At 28.9% G+C, this 27,535-nt stretch overlaps 1 protein-coding gene across 2 annotated transcripts in view; it reads left to right on the top strand.

Annotated features, from left to right (window-relative positions):
- LOC126738470 (POU domain protein 2-like) overlaps positions 1-27,535 on the top strand; it is a 118,513-nt gene that overhangs the window by 69,461 nt on the left and 21,517 nt on the right. Inside the window, exons 1-2 of one of the 2 annotated variants that reach the window (XM_050443834.1) lie at positions 12,380-12,553; positions 26,740-26,802. In XM_050443834.1, coding sequence (XP_050299791.1) covers positions 12,409-12,553; positions 26,740-26,802 — 208 coding nt within the window. In that variant the 5' untranslated portion in view covers positions 12,380-12,408. Of the gene's footprint in view, positions 1-12,379; positions 12,554-26,739; positions 26,803-27,535 lie in introns of those variants that run through there. The other variant, XM_050443833.1, reaches the window with a different exon arrangement.

Genomic DNA, 27,535 nt, shown 5'->3' with positions numbered 1-27,535 from the left:
TGCAAATTTGGAAAATTTAGTATTTACTAAAGGTAAAGCATAATAAATTATATAAATTGCATCTCATTGTTCTAAATCAACCCAATTAGGGAAAGTGTATCATCTACAGAACACTTATGCTTATTTAGGTCAAAAATGAGCTGTGATAAATAAAGGTCCTCATATAATATACTCTTCGCTATTCAAGGCTTCGTTTAGTGGAAGTTGACTACTTTTTTTTTCTTTCTACTTACACAATTTCAATGCATTCCAAAGTTAATGTACAGTCCTGTTAAAAGAAAACAATTACTATCGTCTTAAAACTTGGATTAAGTAATTTATTTTCAGTCTCATGTTTTTAAAGTGTTTAAAAATTATAAAACAGCTTAGATTTGTGATTAAAGACAAAAACATTATATAAATTTTCTCCGATTGTCCCAACTGTGATCACTTTTAATTTATCCTTGGAAAATATATACACGTTTAGGTCACAGACCAGGTTTGTTTCATTTTGTGAATTTATATGTATTATTGCTTCTTCTTTACTCCTCTGCCTCACAACATAGTCGATATGCACTTCACTTCATCTTCTTTACCCTTTACGCATTCTCTTTTTATTTCCAGTACATTAAGGTATTGCTTTATCAGTTTGAAGCTGAATTAGGTTTTCTATACTCCTCTCTATGCCGAAACTTCAACCAGCTGAAATTTTACGTAACTTCAGAATTAATTCATAGTCCTTGCTCCTTGACAATATTCTTCGCGATAAGAAAACTCGGCATATTGCCAAATCTCTCTGATTTAAAGGTTCTTTATGGAGCTAAAATCTGGACTCTTTGTCGGTCAGTCTAGTTTTTAAAGAGTAAAAACATTAAAGTCTATTATTTTTCTCCCACTTAATTGAAAAAAAAAACAGTTTCAAAGAGTAGTTCTATGGTTTTTAATGAAGACTCTTTAAGTATTTTTTATGATCTCGTAAAACAAACATTATTCTACAAATATAATAAATTTTAATAAAAAGATCATATATTCAAAGGTTATGCATATTAAATATTATATGTTTAAGAGATAATTTTTTAGATTTTTTTAATCCACGTTAATAACAACTGCTGAAAATTTTAAATTGTCATGCATCTAATACACATTTTATGATAAAACAACGACACTTTTATGTATTTTTAACGATAAACGAGAAGAAGTCAATTTACAGCGATCAGTGATTCTCTAAACGCACGCCCAGTTGACAGATTATTAACGAACGACCCCTCATTTTCGCTGACTCACCCTTTATATATTTTATAGAAGGATAGTTAGTGTCACATGTTGTTTTCCTGCAAAATGAGAAAAGGGATCAGCTTGAGTTATTATTTGGCTTTTATTAGCCATAAACCGACTAAGTAGTGAAAATTTTTACAATTTTAGTGCATAACTTTGCAGTATGTGACATCCGTTATCTTATAAAGTAGGTTTTCGTAACATATAAGCTAATGCCTCTACTTTATGCTTTTTTATCATGACTTAAAACCGAGATAAATATCATTTTCTAAATATTACATTATGTCCCTATATATAGTTATCAAACATTGTATATAGTTATCCAAAAAAATTTATGTTTAATACCCCCTTAAGTCAATAGAATTATTAATTCAATATTTCCTCGACTTTCCGAGATGATGAAATACCAATAACCTGACGAAATATAAATAACATTATCAATTCAGATCAAACTTATTTACTTAAAATTTAATGTATGTTAAAAACACCTGAGTTATCGGTTTTGAAACGCATACATGTATTAAAGCTATGTAAATATAACGACCCATAAAAGATATTTTAAGATTATGTTTTATATTTGGGCTAAGTCGCACCTTGACAAGTGGCTGCCTTAAATAATATATTATAAATTATTAATTTATTGGAATTGGAAAAATAATATAAATGTATTAAGGAATGGTGATAAGAGTATAATATAATCATTCGCTAATCCTCTGGTTAATAAGGATATTGCGTCACATTTAACTCGAGGTAAATTTATTAAATGTTTGTCTACCATCCAAGTTAATAAATAACAAGGAATATTCAATCATTTCATAATTTCTCTGCTGACATTATTTATTATAAATTACCATGATGGCAAAATGTTAACTCCTCCTTATGAAGTACATTTCTATATTCTTTGATTGATTTGTAGCTGGTCTATGGTCCTTTGATGAGCCTTAGCGCAATGTAGTATTATCAAAACAGCTAATGTGTATTTTTTGAATAAACATGTGTATCATAAATAGAAAAGTTATGCATGTGAATAATAATAAGGCCTTGAAGTTCTTCTTTAATGATTTAAAGACGGAAATCTTTGTAGTTTAAGCAAATATTTACAGTTTTTGGCTTATGATATACTTCTTGGGAAAAAAAACTACTGACCACTATTGACTTTAACCCACAAATACTATTTTGAGGCTCATGTAATAGGTAATAAATTATTCTGTCGCATAATACCAGAATAACAAATTTAAATTCAACAAATTATATCGCATGTAGAAGAATTATGTATAGGAATATCACCCTTCCCGCCAATTGGGTGCATTTTATAATTTTTAATCGGTTTAAAAATAATTCTTGGTTCATATCTTCCAATAAATTAGTAACCTACTGGACATCTATATCAAAAATAAACTGTTGTTTTCTGTTATAACAAATCAATTTTCGTATATCATGATACGGAAATATACAATTTAATTTATAACAAGTATATCATATGTAAAAGTATTATGCATATCAATATTGCCTCCCAATTTAAGTGCATTTCAATATTTTCTTTATCGGCTTAAAATTGATTTATGTTACTGCGATAAAGCTCAGTACAACGTAGCTATTAAAATAATTAAATGTTTATTTTTTTAATAATATATTAGTTGTAGAAAAGTTATGGAAGAAAATGTTCCAGTTTAGTTTTTGTCTAACCGAAGTCAAACTGCAATAATTTTCTTCAGTTGCAGCGCATTTTCACCAGTAAAGAACTGATTTATAAGACATCTATAGGTGAAATATCGAAAAGTTTTTTTTTGTCGCATGTTAATTTTTGGAAAAGTTCTTTTGAAAAATTTCTGATTCTAACTCAGAAACCCTATTTTAAGACTTCTCTAACAACATATGTATTTGTATCCTATTTTATGATACCAGAATACCAAATTTTTATATTTTTATATTAGTTTAAAGATGATCTGTGCCCCTTCGATAACCATTAGCTAATAAAACAAATAAATGTATAATTTTTGAACAATATGTATAGCATATATATGAAAGTTATGACTAAAAAGGATCTGGGATATGGCAGTGTTATTCTTTTCTAATCAAAGTCAAACTGCAGCTATTTTCTTCTGTTGTAGCCTATTTTTATCAGCACCAGTACCTCGCTAGATTGGTATATGCAAAATATAAAGACATCTTTGTTTTTGTCATGTTGAATTTTTTTAAGAAAGTTTTCTTGAAATTTTACTAATTTTAACTCAAAAATATTATCTTGAGACTTCTGAACAATAAAATAATATTCAATTAACCTATCTGGTGATACCGAAATATTTTTTTTCAAATTCGGTTTACAACAAGGGTATCGCATATAGAAATATTATGCATATTAATTTTTTTATTTTTATTTTGCATATCAGTATTTCTAATATCTCTTAGTACAATGTAGCTATTAAAGTATGCAAATATGTGTTTTATGAATAAATAAATGTGGCATATGTAGAAAAGTTATGCATTTTAGGGTTACAAACAGCCAGTTTTACTCTAGTTTTCTTTTTCTCTTACCAAACTCCAGTCTTTATAGTCCTTGGTATTTGTAATGTAATTTTCAAAAGTAAAATCATTTGTGAATCCTGGATTAGGGATAATATTTTCTAATGTTTAACTGGAGGTTTATTCATTAAATGTTTGTCTCTCATCGAACCAATTAGGCCAATATGCCGTTCCGGCCCCCCATTTTAATAAATAACAATAAATTTTCAATTATCGAGAAGCCAACTCCGGAATACGAGGAAATAAATCGTCTACGCCCCCTTTTTTCTTTAATTAAACGTTTCAACCCTTATGTGGTTGGTGCACCTATTTTAGGGAGATACCTCGCCGATTCACCGTTAAACGTTATTTCTGTTTATGGGATCGTAATAGAGACAAAAGAAATTTAATAATCCACCTTTACTATCTGAAGTAATAAAAGTAGCATCGTCGTAAAGTTCGGCAAACCGCGTCTGGAGATGGAAAAGTTCATTTCAGTATTAATAACTGCCAATTTATCAAAAAGACATTAAAACGCGCCCATAAAGGCGCAAAATGTGAAACTTTGAAAACATTAATTAATTTAATTATGAAACTTTGGACGTTTACTGTAGGTTCCTCCTTTTATTTACTGGCTTAATATTAGATTATATTCTTTTGTTTCGTTTTTCCCTAAGTACCTAACGTCCGTCTTTATTAGGTTTGGTTGTTTTAAGATATCTGGGTTAAACACTTTTTGATCTATTTATCAAAAGAAAATTGATTCTTTTTTCGTTAAAGAGTAAATATACAGAAGAAAATTAAAAGTTTATAAGAAAAAGCCCAAAAATAGAGATCAAAAGAATAGAAGAACGAGAAAAAGAAATCCGACAGTTGTATACTGTAGAAAACAAGTAAGAGAAAACAGTCGAGAAGAATGAGTTAGTTGTAGTAGAAGCAAAAGGAAACTGGGTTACACAGGTCCAATAAACAATGTTATATTGTAGTAAAATATTGGCTATATATTCAGATAATACACGTTTTTTTTAATATCACAACCACCATAACGATTGGTCATTATATCAAAAAAGCATATATGACAGATATCTCAAAAATGTTTGCTAAAATCTTAAAGAGGAATCTTTTTTTCTTTTCCATTTAATCCAGATACCATTAATACTCTTGGAGTTTATGTCCTTCATATGTGTTTGAAGACTTCAAAGTATTGATTAAAATGATATGAGCCTTTAATAAATATAGTAAAAAAAATTCCTGTTAAATATTCTTATCCTTTTCTTATTCAGAAAGCGTGTCTACTTTTCAGGTAAATTTACTTTGACTGAATTGGTATAAATGTGAAGATTTTATATCTTAGGTATATATACGTTATCTACAATTTTATTTTCTATTTCTAGATACTATATTGTTTTAGGGCTGATTATTTTTTCCAGATTCATTGAAAGTCCGATGTTCAAATTTTTCCTCCATCGCTCTTCTATCAGGGTTCTAAGTTCTTCTGTTGAGCTACCTATGATGTCATCTACCTCCAATATCATCTGCAAAATGCAGGTGGCTTAGCTAAACTCCATCCATGTCAGTGCCTTGTGTTGCCAATTTAAATTTTTAAATACGTCTTTTAGAACTAAAGTTCAAGGGGCATTGTATCACCGTGTTTTATTCCTCCATATCAATTTTAACTAAGGTAATATTCTTCCAGTTTCTACAAAATCTTAATACTTTGATTTTATTGGTTTTAGTTTCATTTGAAAGTCGATGAGTTTCTTTATCCATAAGATCCTTACAAATTTCCTTGTAAATACAACCGTTTTTAAATTAATAAATACTCAAAGGCTGGAAAATATTTTGATACTGTCAAAGGCTTTACAAAAATCTTAATATTTTAAAAACTCATAAAATTGATTTATTGGCTTAAAATGGTATTTTCCATGTGAACGCTGATGAGTTTCTTTGCGAACAAGATCCTTGCAAGTTTCCTGGTAGATACAAACGTTATGAAGTTAATTAGTAGTTCTTTAATGGACTGAAGAAATCTTGATACTATCAAAAGCTTTATAAAAATCAAAATATTTGGAAAAGCTATGCAACGAATTCAGTGATTTTAGTTTTACGTGACAACTAATGAGTTTTTTTTAACAATATCATTTTTGCAAGTTTCCTTGTAAATATAAGCGTTTTAAAGTTATTGGATTAGTTAGATTTGAAAACTCAGACGACAACTTTATTGGTTTTGATTTCCTATAAAAACTGACGAGTTTCTTCGTCAAAAGGACTTTTGCAAGTCTTATTGATAAACTTATTTAAAGGGTTGATAGAGTCTTGGTTCTGTCAAAGGCTTTACAAAAATTTAAATATTTTGAAATTTTACGCAGTGATTTTATTGGTTTTATTTCATGTAGAAGCTGACGAGACTCTTTACCAAAAAGGCTCCTTTATAAGTTTCTTTGTAAATATAGTCATTTTAGGGTTATTGAACAGTTTTTTATTTGCTGAAAAAACATCTTGATTGTGTCAAAGGCTTTACAACAATCCAAATATTTTAAGAACTCACGTAACGTTTGTATCGATTTCACTTTTATGTAAGAGCTAATAAATTTCTTTATCAAGAAGATTCTTACTAAGATAGTTAAGTTTAGTTGTTGTTTTAACCATTGTAGAGTTATTGAGTACCTATTAAAAGGATTTAAAAAATCTTGAAACTGTCAAAGATCTTAAAAAATCTAAATATTTTAAAAATTTAGGGAGTAAGTTTATTGTTATTAATTTCATGTAAAATCTTCTCAATTTTATGAAAATATATTTATAAGTTTTCTTGTAAATATAAGTGTTTTGGAGTTATTAAGTTAGTTACTCAAAAGGGTAAAATCTCGTCAAAGGCTTCACAAAAATCTAAATATTTTGAAAACTCAAGCAACCATTTTATTAATTGTAATTTCATGTGCAAGCTGATGAAGCTCTTTACCAAAAAGGGCTTTAGAAGTAGAAGTTTACAAGTAATCTTGTAAATACAACTATTTTTTAGTTATTGAGTAATTATTCAATGGATTGAAGAAATCTTGATACTATTAATGGCTTTACAAAAATTAAGATATTTAAAAAACTAATGTACCAATTTTATGATTTTACTTTCATAAACACGCTGATAAGTTTGGTTTCTAAAAAATATGCCTGAATATATCGGGTACTTTCCGTAAGACCTTTATGAGAAAGACAGAGACAAGTAGACCATTTTTATAGTCAAAATATTAATATAGTAGTGCAGACTCTTTTTAAATCTGGTAATATACCGCTCATTAGAAGAAAAGAAGTTGATGATAACCATTAAAAGAAGAAACGTCGTATCTTTGGCAACAGATCTTCATTAATTAACAATGTTTCATATAGTTCTTCTGGTCTGAAGAGTTGGTGACATCTTAGCAATTTATAAATGAAGAAGTGACCCTGAATTCAATCTGCTATCGATCTTAGTTAAAATTAGCTTAATTATGAACAAATATATGAAATAATCAATGAAAACGAAGAAAATATTCGTTTCTAGTATCTTCAAAAAACAATGTGTAAACCTATGTATCTTGGAGATAGTCAAACCCAAATAAGACACCTTAAAGAAGGTCAAAAAACCCAATTTTTCTTAAAGTGAGCTTTTTTAGCATAGAGTTCTTTTGAAGTATATTATACAGGGCCATAACAATCGAGAATAATACGCGGGGGCGAACGTAAAATGTTAAACAGTATTTACCCAGTATAAATAAGGGTCTCAATAGAGGATTGCAGCTGACCGACCCTCTCGAATGCGAATATATTCAGAGAAACGAATTTTGAACGTCTTTAATGTCTCGCTTTTTAAGGCCGCTCTTACGGCCCAAATTTCTTCCCTTTAATGCATAGAATATTTGCGGTGGCCGGCAAAAGGTTTTTCGCTTTTAGAAATACCACTCACTTATGGATAGAGAATACTTTCTTGGAAGATATGGGGACGTTAACGTCCGAAAGTTCCTGTTTTATTCATTGAAATTTGTTTGAATCCGGGTGGAACAGTTCTTATGAAGGACGTAACATGTAAAACAGCTCCTGGAGTAGTTTTTGAATTAGCTAAGTCACCGTTGAGTTTTGCATTAAAGTTTCTAGAAGCTATGATATAAAAAAGCATGTCATATACACTACAGTTATGCACGCATGAATAGAAAAGGTTTTCCATTATTATTTTTCCTAAGGCAATTTGTATTAAAAAGCAATTTTGTATTGCTTATTAAAGATGCATCGTATATGACGAATGCACGATCAAAAACCTTTATGTATTCGTTCTGGATATCGGACAAGGGAGTATGGTCAGGGGTCAGCGTGGTATTTCCTTACGGAATATGGGGTCTTCTCCGGAAAACGGTAAGAGAAAAATCATTTAGGGTCTCATCAGAATGCTTTGCTTTAAACTCCAAGAATTTCTTTGGCATCAAATTTTAGAATGAGATAATTTAATCTGTTTTAGTTTGAAGGTCAACGTATCGAAAAGCCATGTTAATTATTGGTTCTTTAGAGCTACAGCCAAGCATTCCTTTTAGAAATCGAACACTATCAGGCTTATTAAGAAAACAGTTTACTGAGTTCTGACTCAACAAATAGTTAATTTTCATCAAAACACTGTGTGTTGTTTGATAAGAGTAAAAAGACATCATATCCTCATAGTTTAGGTAACTTTTCTCATTAAGTTACCCCTAATAAATATCTCAATTTATTTAGGAATTAAGTTTCAAACAGAAGTCATTATTTTAAGAGTGACATTTCAAACAACTCTTTCTCCTTTATAGTATATGAACAATAAGCTTAATAATTTTGTAAGAAATTTAATCCTTTTTAGAATTTTATCTAGAAATTTTTAATTTTGATCCCACTGGTTTATTACAGGCCTCTTATCAATAATATCTGTAAAAGTAACTAATAAAAATATTCTATAAATAGTTGGTAATAGTGTCCATTAAAGTTATGCATGTTTTTTCTTAATTCTATATACTTTTCATTAAATTCAAAAAATTACTAATCAGAAGATTATGGACAACAAAGTAGGTCACTTATATTACGAGTAAAAAGTGATTTGCATAACATGATAAAATTTCAGGAATTAAATATTAATAATAATAATAATAATAATACTGATAATAATAATAATAATAATAAATCGCTTATTTGCCACTGTTTACATGATACTATTTAACTAAAACTATCCCACTATTAACAAAAAAGGCTAAAAGGAAATTAAAAAATAATTTTAAAAGTTACAAGTAAAACTTCGTCTTAAATTACAACATTAAAAAAGTAATACAAAACAAGTTTAAATTACTTATAATTAAACATTATTGCAAAATATTATCATATTATTTATAGTACTCATATTATAATCATATTACTATTACATACGCACGTTGTACATATACTAGGTGTTCCAAAAAGGTGGTGCTAAACTTAAGAGTTGACCAAACGTTTTTGGAACATTATGGTGAACAATATTTGCATAGGAACCCCTAGTCAAAAATTAGCCGTTTTGGATCTAGGGTCACTTTTCGCTTGAAAAGTTGTTGATTTTGAATGTAAAAAACGTCAATATCTTAGTATTCTATTATTTATAGGACAATAATTAAAAGTTGTAATGACATTTCAAAATGACGACCTCTAGCCCGATCACATATCTGGATTCTTGCGTCATAGAGTCGCTTAAAAAGAAGTGACTCTTGCCGTATGTAATAACATGCCACCATCACTCTTTCTACTAATTCTTCTTAGGTTTTTGCAAGAGTTTCATACAACAACGACTTTATGTAATTTCCACAGAAAAAAATCCAATGAGGTTAAGTGCGGACTTCACGCTGGCCACCTGATAGCTCATCCTTTTCTGATCCATCGTTAAAAAAATTGTTGGTTTAGGTGGTCCTGTGCAATTCCAGAAAAATGTGCCAATGCATCGTCATGTTGGCACCAAATTTTAGTTAGTAGGCTCGTAGGCCTACAGGAACGTGGGCATTGTCCAATAGCTAAGAAAATATATCTTGTATTAAATGCAAGTAGATCTTACCAGTTAGCCATGGTGGAAGTAAATATGGACCAATTAAGACGTGGGCAACAATAACGGCCCACATGTTAGTATCAAATTGCTGTTGGTAAGCTTTCACTCATGCTACATGATCCCATATGTGGCTGTTGCGTGACTAATAAAGTAACCATCCTTGGTAAAACAGACTTTATCGCTAAATAGAATAATGGGATGAGAGTCCGATTGTATTGCGACATAAGGCAAAAACCATACACAAAAATCAACTCACGGCTGGTAGTCTACTGGACCCAGTGCTTGGACTTTTTAAAGGTGGTAAGGGTGGAATTGCTGCTCGTGAAGCACCCGACACACTGTTTGGCGAGCAGGATTCATTTGATACGCAATTGTAAGCGTACTGGTACTAAGTTGTTTAGTAATTCTGGCTATAACCTCTTCCTTAAAGGGAGCTATTCGTAGACTTCGTGAATGTCCTGTACCTCTTGATGGTTTAAAACTGAATTTTTCCCGTAATCGACGATGGACTATAGAAAATGTTTTTCGAAAAGAATGTTGGTGATTAGGAAAGTGCTCAGTGCAGAACCGCTTCCAGATATTTCATCTTACGTCGCTATAAATAAGATGCATATCAGCGTATTCTTCAATTGTAAAATTAATAATTTTCAAACTCAAATATAAAGCAGCTAAGCTGATATTTTAACCACGATGGCCAATAATATTATGTTTGGGAATGCAATATTGATAAATAAGTATTAAGAGAAAAAAAAAATTTTATAAATTCTTATTTTCTTTTTAATATCCTGCATTACTGAAAAAAAATAATAAGTTATTTACAGATAAAATACTTCTAAATAAAAATGACTCTAGAGCTAAAACGGTTTATTCTTGATTAGGTATTCCTAGGCAAATATTATTTAATAAAATGTCCCAAAGAACCCCTTAAGTTTGGCACCACGTTTTTGAATTAATAGCCACTATAGCAACACAAGAACCCAAGGTGTCAAATTAATGCTAATAAAATTTAATAGGAAATGATTCTGTTATAGTAAAAATTTCTTATAAAAATACTTAAATCCGCTTAATGATAATTTTTGAACCTTTCAGGAATTTGGTTGTACACGATTTAAATATTAAATGAAAATTTACGTTTGTAAAAATTAAAGTTATCATCACCTTTTTATCAAGCAAAGCTAATAAAAATATGCTATAAATAGTTGGGAAATATATTCATTAAAGTTATGCATAAAAATATTTAAAACAAATAAATTATCTTCGTATTATTATGTTTTAAATACATTTTTATCTTCTTTAGTGAAGCAATTTCTAGTTTTTTAAATAAATGAAATCTACTTATTCTAAAACTCAACCATCTCTCCTTTTTTCCCAAGAACCACCCTTCTCGTTCATTTCGAGTGTGAAAATATATGGGGTGCATGACATTAAACCTCAAATTCAAGAAGTTCTGCGGTAGTGGCTTTAATGCCCACCGGCCAGTTCCCGATCAGTCTGTTAAGAATCGTGTTCGCGATAACAGATCATCGATATCATTCCTTTTTTTCTATATATAATATCGATTCGGCACGTGGTTTTGTAGTATTTTAGATTTTAATCTGGAAAAAATAGTTTTTCGACTCGAGTGTTTTTTATTTATTTTTTTGAACATGTTTTCTGACCTGCTTATGTTATTAATAGCGATCGTGTGTCTGAGCGTACTGTTTGATAAAATTATTATTATATTACTTTTGAGTATCATATAAATAATTTATGCCAAACTTTTATGGTATATTAGAGAGACTGGGACAGAAATATGGTTAATATGGTGTTAATTTTATCAGCAGCTTGTGTAGCAGGTGAGATTTTTTTACTTTTTAAAACTTTTTGTATGGCTCATGCTGTTTGTAAATCCTCATTTCATGAAATATACTCGTTAAATTATTCAATAGCACCATTGAAAGTAGATAATATAAATACTTAGGAAATATGTCCATTAAAATTATGCGTTAAAAATATGAAGTAAAGTTTGAAAATTAGCTTTATGATAAAAAACTACCTCATCAGCTTTAAAAATATTTATTTTACTAAATTTTTACTAAGGGTTTCTTCTTTGGCTTCACTAGAAACTTGCGCTATTTACTTTTTTGCTAAGATCATATTTAGAACTCTTAATTTTTTTGCTTTTCCAGATTATTTCGTATTCCGATTTCTCTGGAAAGGCCATGTGCAGTCCCCTTAGATGCCTCATTTAATGCAGGACTTTCATTATTTCTTTTTTCTTTCTTCTTCTCTAAATTTCTCAACAGTTTTCTTAAAGAAAGAATATTCTGGCTTACTATTCATAAATTATTCTACTGCTCATTCTTTGACAATTTAAGATATGACTGCACTATAAAGTTATTCCTTATCGGTTATCACTTTCGCCCTGTACATAAACGATGAACAAATAATCATCAACCTGTCTTAAAGCGGTATGAGTAATCCAAACACGTTCGACGTTGATCCCTTATCAATAATATAATTCTAAAAACCGCGGTGTTTAATTATCTCAACGATAACGTTACATATAGTAAATATCTTATTTTAAAATTCAGTTATTCGATAATCTTCGACTTATCGACATGACATCGACTATTTTTAACGGTGCCTTGGGTGGTACTTATAAGGGTTATTATAATATGTTGGGATTCGATGGGGGAAATAGTGGTGGTGGTGGTGGTAGTAGTGCTAACGGTAGTGGGTACCATCACGGTTATGGTTACCCCGGTAAGTGGATTTGTTTAGAGATTGAAGGTTTTATTGGTTTATGTCTCATTAGAATATCTGTTTATTTTTTTATGTATATTATTTTTGTATTTTCTTAAATTACTTGTTTTGTAAGCTTTTTTCTTGTTTGAATTTTTATACATTTTTATTTAAATTACTTATATTTTTTTTATATTTTCATCCGCATTTTTTCTGGAGCACATAATTATGTGCAAACTTTCAAGATGTGAGAGAACATCCATTTTCCAAGTTTTTGGTTTTTCTTTTAGAAATAACGTGGAAAACCCCAAGAAACTAAAATTATTAAGTCATTGAACTATTTAAAACAACAGAGACTTCAACTATTTAGTAAATACTTTTTTAACAAAAAATTTAAAACTTTCTATTTAACAGTTAATATTCTTTTTTTTTTATTTCTTTTCTGGCACTTTTCCACCTGGAAGGAAATAATTTATTTTTCCAGTTTTTTTTTCAACAATTGTTTTTGTTTCTTCCAGACAGTTAAATTCACATTTAACAAATATTTCTTAACCAGTAAATTAGAACTAGCTTCAAGCTATAAAAAAGCTTCAGTTGCCTTGAAAATAATTTTGTTTTATTTTTTTTATACTTCCAGTAAATTAAATTTTTATTTTTTTGGATCTCCAAGTAATTTTTAACTATAAAATGAATACGAGACGTCTTCAACTGAAAAAGATTTTTTTTATTTTTTTTTGTACGGCAAATTAATTTTATTGCCTGAAAAATTAAAATATTAAAGTTTTTTTCATTAAACTAAATACATTTTTATTGGATTCACTTTTTATCATTATTTCTTAATAAGTAAATTAATATTAACGATAAAGTTAGCGTACAAATGACTTAAAAATTATTGTTTAATAATTTGTGTTTTTTTTTAATTTACCTTTCAGCGCGGAAATAATATGAAAATTTTAGTTTTTCTCCAGAAAATTGAATTTTTATTTGGTTTTTCCTGGCAGTTAAATTAATTTTTACTTACTACAAAACTTATTTTTTATTTATGCAGGAATTTAAAATTAGCATACCAATGGATTTTAACTACCTGGAAATATTAGTAAAATTCCACATTTTTATAAGCATACAAAAGAGCTTCAATTACCTACAAAATGGTTTTGTAATAATTCTTTTTTCTTGCAATATTTTTGCGTTTTTTAAAAATTACAAACTAATTTATTATTTATCTAGGAAATTGAAATTTATGGACGAAAGAACTATAACTAAGCCTGGAAAATTGTTTTTTATTATTATAATAATTCGTTTTTTTTACGATATTTCTGCTTTTCTGAAAATGACTCTGCAGCCCGGAAATAAGAACAAAATTATAGTGTTTTTTAATATATTTTTTGTAGTAATAACTGCCTCAACTATTTAAAAATTTTGAGAAAGTTTAAGTTTTTTCAATAAATTAATTTTTTTTTGTTTCTTCTAGGTGGTTGAATTTACTTTAAATAAATATCTATATAACTAACTTTAATTAAAATTATTAGTCTAAAATTTACTTCCCACTGCCTGGAAATTGGTCTTTTACTAATTCCTTTTTTTTTCGATCAATCAAACAAATACTTATTTAACCAGGAAATTAAAATAAGCACAGATAAATATTTTAACTGCCTGGAAAATATATTTTAGTATTTTTTTTGCTCTTTTTGAAGCCTGTAAATAAGTTCCAGTTTTCTTCAATAAATTAAAGTATTGTTTTTTTTTTCTTCCAGCTAGTTGAATTTACTTTTAACAAATATCTTATGTTTAACAAGATAATTAAAATTAGTTCACAAAAATGTTTTAATTGCCCGGAATTTTTTTGTTTTTTTTTTTATATTTTTGTTTACCTGATAAACTACGTTAACGCGAATGAAAAACTACGCGAAAATTATAGTTAGTAGTTAACTAGAAAAGTAGTTTATTATTTATTTATGAAATTAAAATTAACATACGAAAAGACTTTAGCTGTTAATATCTTGCTGCTTTTTATTAAGTATATTTTTTCTTTTACAGTTATTTCTCCAATGCTTAAAAAAACTGAGAAAATGTCTTTTTTTTTAACAAAATAAATGTTTCTTTGGTCCTTTCGGGGACTTTTAAGAAATATCTATTATTATTTAACCAAAAAATTGAATTTATCATTGGAAAATATATTGAAAATATAATAAGTTTTTTTTAGTTAAATAAATATTTGTTTTAATTCTTTCAGGCAATTAAATTTACTTTTAATAAATGTCTCATTATTTAACCAGAAAATTAACATTAAAATAAATTAATAAATTTTATTTCCAAAAGATTTACAATATATAAACACGGGATATGGTCAGGTACCTATATAAAAAATTTAGAAAATACAAATAAAATGCAAGAAACAAAACTTAAATATAATAAAAAAAATTAAAAATATAAAGAAACTAAGACACTGATCTTTACAAATCAGTATTTAAATATTCTTGAATTAAGTGAAAAGCATCTTTATTACCTCTAATTTAAATTTATTATAATAAAATGAATTATTACGATTAAGGCATAGAAGAAGAGAAACAGTCTTAAAAAAAATTACGCTATTTAAAATAAAAAGTAAAGGTATAATCACAAAATAGCATAGTTAATGCATAAATCGATGTAAGTAAAGTAATTTAGAGGTAAAAAATTAGTACGAACTATTCTTCAAAATTGCCATAAAATAAAGCAATAATAGGAGATGCTCTTAAGGACATTGTTTATTTGATAGGACCAAGTAAGTCAAAAAGAACTTAAAAAATCTTGTGACGAGTGTCTGTGCAATGGGTTTTTCTCCAAATCTGACCATAATACTCTTACTGAGATCCTTTAAGGAGAAAAAAAATAATTCAGTTTTCTCTTGATTGAGTACCAGACCATTTCTGGTATAGTAGATTTTTATTTTGTTAATTTGCATGTTTGCTTAGATCGGCTGTATCTACTACAGAAGTATCATTCATAAAGAACAACAGATAACAAACAGTTTTTAGAGCCAATAGACAAAAAAAATTTACAACCCAATTTAACCAAAACCAATTTACAAAAGTTATGAACAAGTGTGGTTTCAGCAAGCTACCCTAAAGAAACCCACTTAAAATGACTAAATAGTCTGGAAAGAATCTTACATTGTTTATATTTATTACTGACCTCTGCGCGGTTGAGTTTTTAATAATTTTTGTATATATAGATTTCTGCTTTTTAGAATTGACTTTCTAAAAAAATTCAGTTTTTCGCCAGTAAATCGAATTGATAATTTTTGTTTTCAAGATATTGACATTAGCATACCAAAGGACAACTTGAAAAACATGAGTTTTTTTGAGAATATCTTTTTTGTAAAAGTATTTTATGACTGGAGAAAATGTAAAAATTAATTTTTTGTTTAAATAATTTTAAGCCATTTTTCTAAGGCATTTAACGTAATTTTGGAAACTTGTGAATACGTTCTTAATTGTTTTTGTTTCGATTTCATCATTTGCCTGAAAATCCTGTGGAAATTCCAGCTGTTTTCACTGTCTTAAAAATTTTTGCCAAATACGTTCCTTCAATTTTGGATACATACCTGGAACATATATTTTCCTATTAATTTCTTCCTATTAAAGAGTTGTTTTCCAAAACTTTTTCGGAATGTGTCGTCTCTAAATTAATTCAGAAATTATTTGATTATTACTAGATAAATATCCACAAATAACCAATTAACGACTTGGCATCAAAAGCTTCTTTGAATTAAATATGAATTTTCAAACTATATTATATTGAAACAGGCTGAGAAATAAACAAGGGACCAAAATAATTTTGAACTCAGGATCCAATGACTGCAATTTCCTTTTTTTCCGATATTTACTTTGGATTTCTTTTTTTTTAATTCTTGTTAAATTATCTGAGAAATAAATTCTCGCTTTCCTCTTAGACCTTCTCGTAGCCTTTTTTTCTGAACACAGAATCAAAAATAAATGCTTAAACTAAAGAACTTAGAACATAGAACTTAAGCTAATAAAATAAAATAAAAGCTTAACTGTGTACTAGCTTCGTTAAGGTAAAAATTCATATAGGTTCGTCGGCTTCTTATAATCACTTGATTAAATTAAAAATGACTTTTATTAAGAGTGGCTGAGCTTATATTATTTTGTTATTAAATCTGTATGAAGGAAATGTAATAGTATACAGTAGACGACGCATGGATAGAAACCTCAGATTATGTTATCATCAAATTCCTTCGTAACTAAATTAACAAAATATTTTTTTAAATTGTCTTTTCCTATATCTTAGTTAATATTTTTTGTGTGGGATATTCTCTAATCATTTTAACATTTTTGGTGATTTAATCGAATATTTGGTATTTTTAATCCGAACAGAATTCACTCAGTTGATTTTTCAACATAACTGCGAATAAATTATTGTATAAGAATAATTATTTAGTATCATCTTGGCATTTATACGATAAACACGCGTACTTCTAAAACAGTCGGTTTAAATGTATTCATTTGTTCTAAACTATGTTGCCAGGTCTATTGTATTCTCTCAAAAATGTAATTTCGAGAAGGTATTTTTCCATCAGAATTACTTTCGGCTTATCTTAAATCTCTTGGTGTTTTCGAAGATTTTTGGAAAGTTTTTTTATAATAGACTTGTGAAATACTTATTTTGAACTTAACAAAGTCTTTTCACCCTGTCAACATCGTTTTCTTTAGAACAGGTCAGCAGCACAAGGCTATTTATGAAGCATTTACCTATATAAATCGTAGTCTAGAATAAATTGTGGATACATTTGGATTTTTTTATGACTTAAGTAACGCGTTCGATGTAATTGATGGACAAATAATATTAAGACATAAACTATTGAAACTGGTTAATGTCTTATATTGGGTCCATCAATAGAAGTGATAGAAGTTTAGTGGGCCATGTACGCAAAATGGTATGTGTCAAAACGCAGATCAAGCGTCAGTTGTGTTAAGTATACTTTGACATTTCATCATGAATCGTTTAAGTCAAGAGCAACGTATAGCTATCGTGAAAAGGTATTACGAAAATGCGCAATCGGTTAGAGCCTGTTATCGTGTTCTAAGAGAAGATTTTGGCCATCGTGGACGGCCTTCTGAGCTTGCAATAAGGCGCACAATTAATAAGTTTGAACAGGAGTACACTCTTCTGGATAATAAGCCACCAACGCGACAAAAAAGTGCAAGGACCGCTGAAAATATCGCCGCTGCAAGAGAAAGTGTTCACGCGAATAACAATGTGTCTGTTTTGCGCCGTTCTCAGTAATTAGGCATTTCACCAATGTCTCTGTGGCTCATTTTGAAGAAAGACTTAGGCCTACATCCATATAAGATGGTTCTAATTCAAGAATTGAAGCCTGCTGACCATGGTTTGCGAAGAACGTTTACCGACTGGGCCCTGTTGCAGTTGGAACAAAATACCGATTTTGGGAAACAAATCATCTTTTCAGATGAAGCCCATTTTTGTCTTAGTAGCGTTGCCAATACGCAAAATTGCCGCTTCTGGTGTCAGAACAATCCCCAGAAATTAGCACAGGTGCCATTACACCCGTTAAAAGTGACTGTGTGGTGTGGTTTGCATGTCGGTGGAATTATTGGTCCATACTTTTTTGAGGATACAGGGGGGCGTACTGTGACAGTTAACCGAGAGCGCTACCGCGACATGATAACAAACTTTCTTTGGCATGCAATTGATGGTGGAGACTTCGAACAGAATTGGTTGCGACATGGCAATATCAACTGGTCTCCAAGGTCCTGTGATCTTACTCCCCTGGACTTTTTTCTTTGGGGATATGTGAAGTCGAAAGTGTATTCTAACAATCCTCAAACCATCAATGAGTTGAAAGTTAACATAACTAGGGTTATTCGCGAAATTCAGCTCAACTTATTAGAAAAAGTGATGTGAAAATTGGGTTCATCGTCTAAACGTCTGCCGCCGTAGCCGAGGTGGACATCTTAATGATATTTTGTTTAAAACATAATGTTACATAATAAACTACAACATGAAACATCAATCATAGAAATTAACCAATTTATTTTTATTTTTTAGCAATTTAAACTTATCAGATTTTAGCAATCATTCTTATTGGTAGCCCCTATATATCCAATCAGAAGTCCTCAATATTTGATGTAAAATTTAGAGTTCTCCATGTAAGAATTCTGTTCCCACTCCTTTTACCTATTTTCTGTAATGATCTATTTAATCACATAACTTAATAATACTGTCACATTTGTCAACTTATGGATGATACCATAATCATTGTATGAAATCAGACCTACATTGAGGCAGTTATAAGCTGCAACGAGGTTCCTATGAACTTCTGAAATTGATCTTCGGCGAATGGTTTACTGTTAAACGCCACAAAGTCTATTATTAAGCACTTCAAAATTAATTATTCAGATAATAAAAACTCTCAAAGTGCCCTCATAAAAACTAATCAATCGTATGAGTGTGAATACGTGTGCAATTTCTCTTGAAACCAACATAAAAAGAAAAACTCATAGTCCCTATAGAAACTCCGAAAATCTACTGTTAAAAGTGAGAAAATAAGGAACCTATCGTATAAAGTAGGATATATGCAAAAGCCTTGAGAGTCCTGAGGGCGAAAAATAATAGCAGAGGGTCAGCCGTTCCCGAGGGAGCCGTAAGAGCTAAACTACCCGAGACGCCTCTGGACGGACATTTCGGTCTGAAAATGGACCTTCTTATGTCCCCGCATTCATAAATAAAATAAGAAGAGATGTACATATTCGTAATGCCTTTCGGAATGAGTTTTATTGAGATGAGGTGCCTTTGAGTGTAATTGAAAGAAAAAACGTTTTCTTTATACAGGGTGAGTCATTAATTTTGCACGAAAATTTAAGAGCGTATTCGTAGGGTCAAAATATTGAAAACATTTTCTATAAACCTATGCCCGAAAATGCTTCCCCGCGGAGATACAGGGCGTCGAATTTTTAATTTCATTTTTAATTTAGTCTTCTTAATTCTTAAGTCTAATTAATTTGAAAGTAAACTAGAGTAACCATATGAAAGTAGGTATAGGGAGGTTTTCTAAGGTGCTAAATTTTTATAGGGGCTATATATTATTTTGAGTTTTTTAATACAATAATATAAACAGCCATTTTATTTATTCAGTTTAATTTTTATAAAATCAAAAGTTTTTACAAAAGGAAAAAGTGATTAGCATGACGTAAAACACAAACTAGGAGTAGAGGTTATAGAAGTCATTGAAAGTGTTTCCCTTCAACTTCAATGCAAGCACCTATCCTATGCACCATTGATTGCCACACTCGTTCAAAAATGGCTGCTGTGTTGACCGAATTGTTGCGCAACTTTCCACTATCCTATTTTTTAATTCTTCAATATTTTCAAGTGGACTAGTATAAACTAATTGTTTTAGGTCCATTCCATCCCAACCCAACCCAACCCTGGAGGAAAAAGTCTAATGAAATTACATCGGGAGATCGCGGAGGCTACTATTGTGGATCTCCGTGGCCTCAAGGGGATCTTCTTCTAATAATGCAGGCAGTTCCTCTTCGAGAAAATACTAATACATATTTCTAGTTAATCGTCCTGGCAAAAAAAGTGGACCAATCAAGCTATTTCCAATAATTCCCACCCATACATTAACCGAAAATTGTTGCTGGTGCCGAATTTCAATAATTCCATGCGGATTTTCGTTTTTTTTTTTTTTTTAATTTGGTTCATCTGTGAATAGTATTCTTACTACGAACTAGGAAGAGGATTCTCGCCTATTTTTTGTTATATCGAGAAAATGTGAGTCTTTAAGGAAAATTACGTGGTACAAGTGCTTGCACTCGCAGTAAATGGTACGGATATAAAAATTCCCTCTTCACTCTTCTGGACACTGTCGATTGACTGATATTTCTTTAGGGTTCTCCTTAATTTGGTTTAACACTGCCTCTTTCGCTTCTACATTTGCAACTCTACGAGATTATTCATTGTTCGCGGTCAAATTCTTGAAACTACGATTTTCATTCACAGTCAGAGTTGCCAATAAAGGCGAATAAACATTTGACTAGGGATTAGCACGGTTCGAGAATTTTTCTTCGTAAATACGCCTTGTTTCGTAGGCATTTTCGTTCGCAATACCATACACAAAATGCCTATCACATATTTCTCTATTACTCTAATTCATTTGAAATGAAAATTTTAAATACTGTCAAGTATAGAAAAATCACTGTGAACTTCAATACAGGTATGGATCACCTAATAGCATTTAAGAAGCTAATATTTTATTTACTGGAAAGTATTAGAAAAATACAACAATATCAATAACAAAAACTTGAAGTTAGAGTGTATTTAAATTTTGATCAACTATCAACTCTTTCTTGCGTTCTTTGTGGCGTGCGAGTGATGCATATACAATACGCCTTTAAATTTTCGTGCATAATTAATAACTCACCCTGTATATTAATTATTTTTCTGGGTATGTCTTGAAACGTTAAAATTTTGTCGAGTGTTGAGCATTTTCTTTATTTATTTTGTATGTTTCGAAACAATAAAATCCAGAAGTCCCGATACTAAATTCGGTCAATTAATAATAAAACACAATTAATACGGAACAATTAATTTCGCTAAAGTGGCTGGCGGTCTTGAAAAAAAATTACCCGACCAAAAAAGGCGTAATAATAACCGCTAATTGCTCTTGGTGGCTTAAGCCAATAATTTACTGGGAGATATCAAATGCAAGGCATCGGGCTCGGTTGCAATTAAGCGATTCTTTTAATTGAAAATGATATTTCTTTTCGATTTTGATAAGTTTCTGGGCGCGCGAGTCGTTGACTTTGGCATTTTTCGATGTCGAAGATTAAATTGTGTCGGGAGTCTTGGATCTGACATATATTTTTTTTTGCTGGAAAATTGCTGGATGTGTGACAAATGGAACTGTGGGAAATTGCTACGGGGAGTAATGGTGCTAATTAATTTGGTAATGGTACATTGAGTAATATTGATGATAAATTATTTGAAGCCGAAATATGGCAAGCTATATTGTTCTTTTTCTTATATTATTAATGTTTATAGATAATATTAACTTTCGTGAATAAAATTACCCAGTATTATTATGAAATATTCGCTTTTTTTATTACAAGCAATAAAAAAGTACATGTGTTTATTTACAAGTATATTACAAGTTGTATTTATTAACAAGAACAGGTAGATAAACAAAATAATATTTAATATTTTGTTTCGCTTGCACGTCGCTTTGCGTTTATAACTTCTTAATTTTCGAACATTTAAATAAAAATTGTGTACGTGAGATTATCGGAAGTCCAGAGAGAAAGAATTATTCTTTGCCTCTTATATAATCTAGTAGAACAAGAATTGTCACAAAGGCAGATCATAAGAACTGTAAGGGTTACACAAGAGATTGTTCCAAAAACCTATTTAAGATTTCTAGAACTGGAAAGACTAAGGAATAGATCAAGGAGAAGTGGAAGATTCACTGCAGAAAGGCGTGATCACGCAGCAAGAAAAAATCCTACATCTTATCCAAAGCTTAATTCAAATGCAACATTTGCAGGTGTTTTTTTTTCTGGTTGGCACTATCAGAAGAATACTTTGGACTTGGGAATTATTTAGCGAAGACAGTTAGTTCCAGAACTTTCAAGGCAAAATAAGACCCAGCGGTGTCCATATCATCAGAGAATACTAAAAGAAATTGGACCATAATAATGAGTATTGTTGACAAAAATGAAAAGAGATGTCAATAATTCGACTGAATAGTATGTGAAAGAAAATACTAAATTCAATCTTAGGTGACATCTATGTTAAGAAGTCCTAAAAGCACCAGGGTATGTGATAATGTGTTAGAAACATTCCTGGTGAAAGCAAGAGGAAAGTAGAAGGTTCATGGAGAACATAATAAGTGGCGTGATTATAGTCCATTGTGAAGAAAAGTAATGGATCAGTACCATATAAAAAAAACACTATTTTAATTGGTTTTTATTAGACTCCAAGCTACCAAACGTATATCGAAACATAAAGAGGTACTGTAATGTTTTGAGCTAAAATAATGGTTGGTTAAAGATTTCCTTAAATTCCCATTCATGTTGCAACCTATAGTCAGGCTTTGGAGACGGGGCTTGGACATTTTATTTTATTTATGGTTGATAATTCACCTCCATATAGACAGCAGCAGAGTTAGAAAAAGTTTCTTAGAAGGTGAAGGTACAGTTTTAAAGCGGCCTTCTTGCTTACCAGATTTTAGTCCTATGGAGCACTTATGATATGGGATTAAAAGAAAAATTGTTAAAATAACCGTGGTAACACAGAACAACTTATTCAGGCGGTTTTAGAGGACTGGGCAAATATTTCCCAAGAAGATAATAGCAACTTGATAAATAGCATACCTTGTCGAATTCGTGCTTGTATAGAAGCTAAAGATGGCAATACTGATTATTAAAATTATTTAAATTGCATTATTTTTTGTAAAATTGACTTTTCCAGAAAAATATTTTTTATAGAAATTTACACTTTTTGTTATTTCTTTTTTTATTAGGAAAATTGCAATAGTTTTTAATTATTTTTGTGACAAACTTGGTTTGGAAAAACTGCTTTTCACTCCTTATTAATTTTTTTTATTTAAATTCTATTTCTCTAAATTACTGGCTGATTTCATATAAAATTGTTCGTATGTATTTCCTTGTATTTTAAATTTTAATTGTTTAAGTGATCACCTTAATGATTATGCAGTGTTTTGGTCAACACTTCACAAATAATCAAAATTTATAAAAAAATCATACTTTTTTGAACCCTAAATTAAGTAATTTTCTGAATAAGTACTCACTTTTCTGGTCATTACTTCACAATAATCTTTTTAAATTTTGGACTTAACTAGAAATCATTTTTTAGAGACAAAATAATAAAAACTTTGATGTTTTTTATTTATGAGTGTTGAAATTCAAAAATTTCTAGTTTTTTAGATTTTATACTTTGAACTCAATAATGACCATTTATTTGAAAATTTCTACCTTTAATTAAATATTCATATTTTTTTTTAAATATTTTAGATTTTTACCTTCTGTATCGTTTAAATATTTTGTTATGTATAAAGATTCTACATTTTTTCAAAGGATGCAAAATTATTTATTTTTTTATGAAGACTGTAAATTTCTAGATTTTCAATTTTATTTTTACCTTTTACCAATTTTGTCTTTATGTTCTTGTTTTGCAATTGTCCTTTAGTGTAGAAATTTTAAATCCTTACAACAAAAATACCCTCATTGTATTTTAGTTTTTATTAAATATTTTTACTTCATAGAACTTTTTTTAAATTTCACTGACTATTTGCATATTTATTTCTACCTTTTAATTATTATTTTATACTTTTATGGTTGCTGTTATGATAGATATTTGTCAAAATGTAAAAATAAAATATTGTTTTAATACGTAAAAGTATATAATCTTCCCAATAGTAATTAAGGTATTTTTTTAACATATACAGGGTTTTCAAAGTTAAGTTGGCACCATTGCTAACTTCGTTATTATCGGTTAAATAGACAAGCTAGTAGTATTTTTTCCGCTGATTACGAAAGTGAAAATAAAATAAAAATCGAAGAATGCATACACTCAGTGTGCAAAATTCTTAATCGATAGTAAATTAAATTCTAAACAAGATTTATTTAAATGACCTTTCACTTTAAAAAGAAAAATAAACGAGAAATTGAGAGTTTCTTAAAAATGTCAACATGTTAATGAGTTGTTTGTTTTATGAATTTTATAAAAATAAAAATACCAATTTGAAGTTTTGAGTAACAGAATGTTATTTTAATTTTAAAAAAAATAGTCAACGAGCTCGAGGCCACATTATTACCCTATTACGTCATCTTTTTGATGACCGTTTTTTATCAACTAATGGCCCTATTTGTAGTTTTTATCTTTTGGACCTTTAATTAAGTGAAAATCTTAATATTTATCTAATTATTATTTTTTATACTATCGTGCGTAAAGTACTTACTTTACACACTTCCCAAGGCTTATATTAATAGTACTAAAAATTATTCCATCTCTGTATTTTATTACTTTTTGCTCTCATTTTTTCCCTTTTATACTACTTTACTCTATTATTATTTTTAGATTTCTTAATTATTATTTAAAATTTTACCATTTTTTAAATTGTGAACCTTAAATTACGTAATAATCATTTATTCAGTTTTCTAGTCAATGTTATATAAAATTCGAGATTTTTAAAACTTCAAGTTTTTTAATCAAATGATCACCTTAATGATTAACCCCACAAAATCAGTTATTTTTAGATTTTTTGTTTAAAAGTAATCATCCTAATTATTATTATAAAGTTTTTGGGTGATCACTAATAAAAAATTAATATAATTCTTCTATTACTGTTGATAATTTAAATATATATCTTTTTAAATATACCTATATGAAAATAATAATCAACTAATTTTATTTTAACTTTGTATCTTATTTCTTTTTGCATTTGTTTTTAATATTATTTTTTCTAAATTATTTAAAATTTTGTCATTTTTTTTAAATTTATTCTTAAGTTATAACTTTAAAATACATATTTAACTCTGGTTGTCTGTCAATAAAACAAAAATGAGAATTTTAACAAAATGGTATTAAACATTTAGAAAACAAAAATTCTGTGGCTTTTTTATGCATATTTTATTTTACATTCTATATAAGTCTTATAATTTATATTCTATATAAACTTATTATATATTTCTTTTATCATAAAGAAAAAGCAGATTTTCAAAAAATTTTAAGTGCAATTATCCTTATAAATACTTAAATGCTAGTAAGAAAGATGTAGGGCATAGGTCAAGTGAGAGAACTTTACCCCAAAATTTATCATTTTTTATCGAAATAAATAATAGTATAGTAAACACATTTAAAAATATTTATTACAAATAAATAGGACAGACAGTTTGGATCCATAGAGAATTATTTTAGGCAAAAAGCACAGAAAAATAGCGCGTTATTAATAATCATTAAAAATCTAGATAATATGAAAAGTTAGTAAAAGATAAAGCGAAAGGTAAAAATTTCATTATAATAATTAATTGTGAAAAAAAATTCAAATTGTGACTTTCATAAAGCATAATAAGTTACTTATGTTTCTAGGTAACTTGTTTATTTGCAGTTAATTAGAAGGTTATATTACGAGAAATAATTTTGTAAGTTGGCAAATAAACCTTGTTAGGTTATTTATTATTTGCTTCACCCGGTAAATAAAAATAATGAAAAATTTCACTTAGATAATTCTTTTATCTGAAATCAATAAGCCCATCCCATAAATATGATTTACCACGAAAATAACCGATTATAAATTAGTAATAATTTCAAAAGCACCCGACAATGAATAATGTTTGCGCAATTACCCACACCGATCTTATCTTAATTCTAAAATCGACATAATAACTTATATATAATCTTTATAAATTTACAGAAAATTAATGGATTTTTGGAATAAATTGTGAATAATAATTTTTTTTTGGGGAAGATTTTATTTATTCACTTTGGATAGGTCAAGATAAAATGCTACGTAAATCGATATCTCTTTTTTATTTTTGAGAATTAATAAAGAAGCACTTCATTAGAGGTGAAGTTTTACACTCATTAAAAGTTTTAAAACCTTTTAATTTGAAAACTTAGGGGTATATAATTTAATTATTTAAGATATTTAATCGTATAATTGTTAACAAAATTTAAATATGCATAACCTTTAAGACTCAGTCACTCATTTCTTTTTCTAAATTAAAGTATAAATCTAGCATACACTATTAAGATATGAATACTAAATTTTAAACTATTATTGTTTAGTTCTTTATGATGTATTAATATAAAGCGCATACCAACTTTTATAGTTTTTTTTCTATGAATATTAAAATTGTCTTTTTCCATTTTTAAATTAACGTTGGCCCATTACGTTGATATTTGCATGATTCGAATAAAAAAGCTCCATCTAGCTTACGGCATCGCGTGTTACTTATATGAATATGACAATTTTATAAATATTTAAATGGGTTTGTATGTATGTACTGTTAAAACCGCATACAGAAGATATACGCTTGTTTCGATCATTAAATATTTATTATCGGTTTGCTAATTATTATGAATTTATTAATGGTGATGAGGAAATTAACTTTTGTTTTATTTTCTTGAAAAAAATTAATAACTTAATTTTATTTTTGCAGTTGAACCCAAGCCTTTGCTGAAGCTTGACAAGCCGCCTACTCCACTATCATCACATCATGAAGGTAAGATCAATGTTTTCAATGTAAACTTTTTACAATTTTCGTGTTTATTAGGACATTTATTGACTCTCTTTTAAATTGGCAGTATCGTACCTTCACCATTTTATCAGTAAAGAAATATTTAAATCACTGTTATAAGTAATTAAAATGCATAATTTTTTAGGATATGATTTTCAAATATTTTCCTATAAGGGGAATAGATTTTAATAAAAATTTTGATAAAAGATTTTGATTAAAAAAATCTTCTAAAACATATTACTAAGAATGTGGATTTATATTGATTCATTTATTATGACAAGCATGGGAAGGCTTAAGAAAAGTCTTCTTTATTATAAAAGTGCCATCGATAAATGCGAGAATTGTCTATGGCTTTCTACGAGTCTCTACTATAGTAAACAAATTACAAAAAACTCTAAATAGCTTAAAATGTCCATGGCTTTCAGTAGGTCTTAGTATAGTAAGCGAGATAGTAAACGAATAACAAAAAACTTATATTTGTGTATCCGCAAATTATGTAAATGATTGGATATGCTACGATTCTAGATGGATATTTGGGAAAACCAAAAAAAAATTTAAATTTGAATAATCCGACCGTTAGTGGTTCAAATTTTTCAGATTTTTGGACACATTTCAGATTTTTCACTTTAAATGATCGTATAGAATAATTCAAATGTTGGCATTTTTCTTAAGTGAAATCCTAAGAAGATAAAATTCTAGTATGCATTTAAAAAATATT

Source organism: Anthonomus grandis, chromosome 7, assembly GCF_022605725.1.
Source record: "Anthonomus grandis grandis chromosome 7, icAntGran1.3, whole genome shotgun sequence".
NCBI lineage: Eukaryota > Metazoa > Arthropoda > Insecta > Coleoptera > Curculionidae > Anthonomus > Anthonomus grandis.
Note: the sequence above shows the minus strand (reverse complement) of the source record. Positions and strands in the feature narration are given on the sequence as shown.